At 38.2% G+C, this 7,382-nt stretch overlaps 1 protein-coding gene across 3 annotated transcripts in view; it reads left to right on the top strand.

The window, feature by feature from the left end:
* TBC1D23 (TBC1 domain family member 23) overlaps window positions 1-7,382 on the top strand; it is a 39,699-nt gene that overhangs the window by 949 nt on the left and 31,368 nt on the right. For 2 of the 3 annotated variants that reach the window (XM_015410759.1, XM_015410743.1), the window contains exon 2: window positions 6,728-6,839. In XM_015410759.1, coding sequence (XP_015266245.1) covers window positions 6,728-6,839 — 112 coding nt within the window. Of the gene's footprint in view, window positions 1-4,693; window positions 4,859-6,727; window positions 6,840-7,382 lie in introns of all 3 variants that reach the window. The other variant, XM_015410752.1, reaches the window with a different exon arrangement.

Below are 7,382 nucleotides of genomic sequence, written 5' to 3'. Positions count from 1 at the left end.
CCCACGTGTGCCCCCCCAAGCACAAAGAAAATGGTGCAGGGGGGGGGGGGAGGCAAGAGATGAGAGAAACTATCAGGAAAGAGGAGATGCTCCAATACATTGCTGAGGGGACCCTGTTGGTGGAGTGGGGGAGGACCCCAACCAGAACGTGCCGCTAGGGTGCTGGTAGGCAGCCCCTCCCCATATGAATTGCGGCCCTAGGTTAGGAATCAATTAGTACATATCTGTAAACCGCTCAGAGACCCTTCGGGGTCAAGGGCGGTATATAAATCGAAATGTAAAGTAAAGTAAAGGAGCAAGAAGAACTCAGGAAGGGTGGGAGGGGAGCTGATATGGGGGGGCCCGGGGAGGGCGATGGGGATAGCCACTGTAAAATGCAGTAGTGTGTTTAATGGTCACCAGATTTCAGATCCAGCTTTTCACACTCAAGCGGAGGTCTTATGTAGATATTGGGTTGGGCATCTTAATGTAAAGCATGTATTTAAGCACATTCATCTTACTCTTGATAATTTGAAAATATACTAAACCACCTGCTTCTAACACCATTGAGCACACAATGAATTTCAGGCATAAAACCTGATTCAGTTTTTCCAAAATCTTTAGCCCTATCATGCTGACAACTGAAGAACAAGAAAACTACCTGCGCCCCAGGTGGCTATTCCCATATGGTATTTTTTACCACTGGAAAATTAAGAAAATCCCGAGCTTCATTCTCAGCATGCAGAGTTGCAATTTGGTTGTGTGTTATAAGATTAATAACATTTGATGTTAGCTGAATGAAAGAGTGCCCTAAGGAAAGCATAGGTGCTGTGTGATAAGCCAATGAGTAATTGCAGCAAATAATGCAATCTGTTTGTCAAAGGGCACTGTGATGTTGGAAGTGTCTGTTTTATTATAGGGGCATAAAACTGACTAAATTCCAAGAAGGTCAAACTCTGGTCTTTATCATCTTGTAAATTACTTGTGTTTTAACTAAGCATAGCACTGTTGATTTGAGCCTCAGTACTAGAATCGGTTATTTGTTTTAGGATATATTTTACACTTGATTTAATTGCATCCAGAAATGGATGGGCTATTACCATATTATTTTGAATACATAATAATTGTATAATTGGTTATTATTAGTATTTATATTGAGACAGTATTTGGTTTATTTACTTTATTTATACCCTTCGTTTCTCCTCAGTGGTGACCCAAAGAACACACTGACCAAGGGAAGCCTGGCTGCTTTCTTAAAACCATCATGGGTGCTAGGGGAAGTAGTAGTGCATGTCATGGCACCCCAAGGCATCATGTTGGGGAACCCTGCTCTAACCATTACACCATGCTGGCCTGCCTCATTTATTTGTTTACATTTTGTTGTTTTATATATTTCATGTATATTTGTATTTTAGATGCTGTTTTACCAAGAATCATGAGTTGGGTGGAAAGGTAGCTTAGAAATGTGTTAAATAAAATATTACAAAGAAGCCACAGTATATGTGGTAAAATATTGCAAAACTGTAGCCTATGATCAGATCTTCAGGCACTACAAAGATAACATAACATAAGCACATAATCTTAAAATATAGATACATGAGCATGACTTAATGGAAAACCATAACAAAATAGCGTTGGTTCGAGGGTTCAAATAAATGACACAACACAGAGAGATCTGTTGAAGCTCTCTGACCAAGCTCTTAGTTCTCTCTCTGTCCCAACTGTTCTGTGTTCAACTGCCTGTCAGCAGCACTTTATTTAGAGCAGGCTCACACATTTCTCCCCCCTGCCCTGTATAGTGAAAATGTTACAAAGAAGAAGAAGCCTCTAAGCTAAGATCACACTATGTTCTTAACAGAATGTTCTTTATGCTGAAGCTCATATTATCTTGCCCGAATGTAGTTAAGTTCATGCTTACAGCAGACTCATGCAGACTCAGCACACTCTGTGCACTGCTTGCCAATCCCCCGGTGAGAACTTGAACTCGTCCCGGGCGTGCCTCACAGGAGTTTGTTCATTCCCACAAAATAGTTGTGTCATTATTCAGGATAGTCAATTTTTTAGATCTTCCAAATCACAAAGCTTCCACACTGACAAACAAATACATTCAAGCCTTTACCATGGTTAACTCCATAGGGTACAAGAATTCCTAACTTAATCATGTCCTCCTTTATAAGTTTTTCATTTTTCTAAGAATGCTTTCCTACTGGGAATTTTCTTCTGTTCCCACAATTTGGCAAATTCTAATCTAGATGCTGTTTCCACATGCCAGTATAAACAAAGAGAGAATCAGAAATCACTGCATAGATGAAAAATTACCAATAACCATGACAAATGTTAGTTGACAAATGAATAAAAATAGAATTTCTTCATATACCATCTAACAAATAATCAAATTTGTATGATTAAAAAATTCAGTAGTATAAGTAACCACTTCCTCATAGACTACAAGCATATGTTCGACAATCACAATCCATAGTATGATGCAATCAGAATAGTCATAAATTCTGTGTAGAAATTATTCCAAAATTGTAGTTACTCACAAAATCCAGCTGCCAAAGAGGTCATAGTTTCTGTATGTAAGATGTTCAAAAATTGCAGTTATTAGGAAGATCTGACTGTGTAGGATGTTCACAACGTTTAGAAACTTGCAAGATCCAACTGATGGGCAGCCAGCTTGAGACCCATTTCAGCGTTCACCCTTTTTCAAAGATGGAACTGTTTCATGAATTCCCACATCTGCGCAATAAATCATTGAAAAAACATATAATTCCAATCACAGAATCTGAAACTGGCAAAGCCTTCCAAAATCAGTTCTAAAGACTGTTTTCAACCAAACTGATTTTCAGAATCCATGCTACAGAATTTGCAGAATTATGTATCTTAGATAATGAAGTGCTAAATTTATGAAGATAAAAGTCATCACATCTGCAAGTTGTAGATACAGGTGTTATCACTTCCTAAATACTTTAAAAGACTAACTTGTTGGTATTTTATATAACTCATATAAGTTTCTATGAAGTGTGGGAGAAGATGTTGATGAAAGTAAGCACTGGAAATGTTCAGAAGAATTGCAAAATGAAAAGCATCACATATATAAGAAGTAGCACCAGATATGTAGGGACCAGCCCTGTACTAAACTATTTGGGCTCTGGAATATTTTAGACTTACATGTGGGTTTGGCCTGTTTGCCTTTGAAAATTGTTCCATCTTTCTACAGCTTTCCTTAATACAACCAGTCATGCAGAGAGCTCTGTTTGGATAGTAGCCGCCCAATAGCTTTATCTCACAGTCCAGTTCTGTGTTGATCATGTCATTTGTTGCAGAGAGCAGGGTGTACTTTTCACCATCCAAGACGAGAGATTTATGAAGAAAACAAGTATTAAGCAAACAGTTTTAAAGGAAATCGTATTGCATAATGGAAGAGAAAATATTCAAAGACAGCTACCTGAAAAAGGTGTCAGAAGTGTTAATGTAGTACTGTAAATGTATACATTCACTATCATTGCCCAAAATCGGCAGCCCACTCGAAGTATAGTTCTAAACATTACAAACAGATGTAAATGAGAATAAAAGAGCCACTCATTCGTGAATACATCAAAACCAGAAATCTTTTTAAAGCAATATTGGAAGGATAAATGATACTGGGCTCTGTTTGGCTTGGTAAAATTTTCCTGGTACTCTCCGTACTGCTTTAATGAAAGCAGAGTTGAAGTTGAATTATATTTAGTTGTATTCGCTTGTTAGATCACCCTCTTTGCCACTTTTTGCACTGTGTTACAGGAACCCCAAAATGTGTAGCTGGAGTAGCTTTAAGACTAGATTTGGGTCAGGGCGCCATTGAAGCCAAAATGTGCTTGCACGCATTTAAACATAGACTGAAGGTTATTTTCCCCACAAAGAAGTATGGACTGCTCTATGAGCTTAATCGTGATCAAGAAATAGATAAGAAATTATCCTGTCTTGGTCTAAAAATGGAGGATAAACTGAGATGGGAAAAGTGAAACTGCAAATTATCAAGAACTATGTAAAAGACCTAGATTACTTCAGATAAGTTATATGAGCTAAAAGAGTATGCTATACCCAGTTCTTTGGTATCCTTCCATCTCCAACCATTCCAGCCTATATAAAACACTTTAACAGTCCCTCATTACTGTAGAGAATTCATGCTCACACATCTAAATGCTGCCCCCTCAGCGGTCCTTAATGGGAGATATTTTAATCTGCCTTTATTCAGACACACTTTGCCAATGTGATTTGAAAAGGTTGATTGGAATGCCCTTACTACAACGCCTATTGAGAGCCTATTGAGAGCTAGGGGCAATTAAAGTCACTTTCGATCCAAATTATGTGCTTCCCGCTTGCCTGAACCAGAGCAAACCAATTCAGAAGAGATAGGTGATGGGCTGCCCAAATCGGGATCAGACAGTATGGTGGGGGAAATGGGGATGGAGCTTAGGATAAGGGGAAAGGAGCCACTAACTAGGATACAGTGGGATGTAATGGGACGTGCAAGAGCTAGGGGAACCAGGAAGAAAGGCACGGAAGATTAAATTTGAGAATAAAAGCAGATTGGGAGAGAAGAAATCAGACACTGCCTGTCATGAACGAGAAGGGTCAAATGTTTTTGTGTTCATGGTGGGTGGAGCTATCTACAAAAGATGAAGGGCTCAGGGAGCTCTTATGCACCTCTATTTACCTTGGTTTCCAATAGGGAAGAATTGCTGTTGGCTTAATATTGGGATCTTTTCTGGCATTGGACCAGAACCTTGGAACCTAACTGTCATTGGTGGATTTGGAGCTGGATCCTGATTGGTGCACTTCTGAAACCAAGACTGTATCATTGTCTACCTACGATTCTGGGCTGTGATAGGAGAATGTAAGTCACCAGTAGAAAAAGGGGCACTAGTATATGCACGGAACTTGGAGTACATATTAAGATTGACGTGGATATACGGATGCTGTTTAAAAGATGATCAGATGGTCTTTCCTGGGTTAATTATTAGGTTTATCTGGAATAGCATTTATTAAAAAAAAATTCACCGGCTTTGATTTTTTATCCTGAAAAACCTGGGTCATACTTTATGGCTAAGAAGGTGTGAAGAAAGGGCTTTTGATCTGTGCATTTTTTGTGTGTCTGGGATGTAAAACTATTCCTTTGTAGAGAAATGCTTTCATTTTCTTACTGTGTATCACACAAGGAAATAGATGAAAAGCAGTATTTTTAAACATGACAGTTGAATTGACAGGGGCTCAAGCCCTGGGAAGCATACAATCTGTGCTGTTGTCACAGAGGGGATGAATGTATCATCACATTTGTGAGCATTGCCGCAGACTAGGTAGAAATTAATTTTCTGAGATTCCAGCTGGTTGAGTGATTGAACATGACTCTGAAGAGGTAGCATAGAAATATCCTAAATAAATAAAGAGCTGTTTCAAAATAAGTGCTCATTACGGTGAAATCAGGAAACACAGAGACATGAGAGAGAGCTGGGGAGGGGGTGCATTTAATGTCATATTTTCTTGTGTAAAAATTTCCTACAGATTAAAAACAAATGGGGAGATTCTAGCTTAGTTTTCTCTTTGCAGTGTTGCAGGGAAGGGTATTTTTACTTAAGGGAGCATTCAAAAATGTGATCCCTTCCCACCCCAATTAATAATGCCAATGCATTCTTCTTTCTTTGGAGTATTTGTTTGCACCAGATGCTTCTAGGACAAATTGTAGAAAGTTCTATGAAAATTTTACTGTTGCCTTAAATCAATTGTTATCTGATTCAGCATGCTTACTTGACTTGTATTCAGTAGACTAAACTAAAGAAAACTGCCATGTTAATTTTACATGCTATATAAACTTCTGAAAAGTTTTTTTTCAACAGCCAATAAGAGTTTTTAGGGGGGAAATTCAATAAAAACATTTAATGCATTTTTCTTTGTGTATGCGTGTGAGAAATGTAGATATGCATGCTTTCTAGGTATAGTCATTTGAAAAGTTAATTAGAGTTTTGAAACTGCCTGATTTGACATTCATTATGGGTAGGCTCCAGTGACTCATTCCTTTGAAGTCCTCCCCCCTTGCCTTGGACAAAGAAAGGCTTAGTGGAAGGGAGTGATTTGATCCAACCCAATAATTTTATAAAACAATGCCCTTTTATAAATGGAAAACTTTATGTGGGGAAAATCTAGTGTGAAAATTTTTCACCCCACATTGCTGCTGTAGGCATTTATATATCATCTTGATTCTTGTACATGTTTTATAAAATTGTAAACTTAAGTTCAGTGACAGAACAGCTCATGGAGATGAAAAGGGTAGGTTTGAAAATTTACCAGTCAAAATAGATTCTGCCAGTTGACTGGTCAAATATTGTCAAAAAGTAGTTAACTACTATTAAGACATTACTTTCATTAGGACAAAAATACTTTATTCATGAGCAAGTCTTTCAGAAACAAATTAACTGTTTTTGTGAAACAGTAAAATAGTTATTTCTTGTGATGGAAAACTGTGTCTGTCGGAAGGAAGGGGGAAGGTGCCTTTCCTTGCTGAGAAACTCCCTTAGACTAAGGGTTTCCTGGCAAAGTACCTGGTAACGGCTACCACCACTCAGGGGATTCCCCTGAGAACATCTAGACTGACCCACTAAGATCAGATGAGTCTGATCTTAATCAGATATATATATTAATGTTATGTATAAATTATATTAAGATATGGAAATATCATTGTATTTTCTTAAATACATTTTTCCCTCTCAAGGGAAATAGACCTTGCAAAAGCACTTGAAGAAGGTGGCTGTGATCTTGAAACTGTCCGAAACATAATTCAAGGAAGACCTCTACCTGATTCTCTAAGAGCCAAGGTCTGGAAGGTAATATTCATAACCTAATGGCATGTTTTTTCTGGCAGTGATGATGACTTATATCAGGGATTCAGTTCTCTTTTCAAAAAGTTGGAGTGGGCTTATTGTAAACTTCTAGGCATCTTTAACATTTTTAATTACCAAACTAATAATGCCACATCTAATGATCTGATTTAGATTAATAGCACAAATTGGCCTCTTCTGTAACTTTTAAAATTGCATTTATTATGAATCTGAAAAATCAGTGCTCTTGTTGCCATATGCACTTGCCTTCTGCAGGTGTCTTTTTAAGGCCAAACTTGTGCTCTTATGCACCAACATATGTAATGGTAGCCTGGTGTGCATTTTTAAACTTGACAAGCCACTTCAGCTATGGGCAGTTGAATTCAGAGCATTCTGAATTGCTTGTCTGCTACATGTGTGCTTTAAAACTCTGTGTCCAAGTGGATTTTCTTCCTGTAGTGTTCCAAACTCCATGTTTGCAAGAGTGAATGGGTTTACAGGGGGGCAACTGGGAAGAGTGATTAGGAACAGTGAAAAGGCAGGTAGGGA

The sequence above is a fragment of the Gekko japonicus genome, unplaced genomic scaffold, assembly GCF_001447785.1.
Source record: "Gekko japonicus isolate JY-2015 unplaced genomic scaffold, Gekko_japonicus_V1.1 scaffold241, whole genome shotgun sequence".
NCBI lineage: Eukaryota > Metazoa > Chordata > Lepidosauria > Squamata > Gekkonidae > Gekko > Gekko japonicus.
This window is presented reverse-complemented; position numbering and strand designations above follow the sequence as displayed.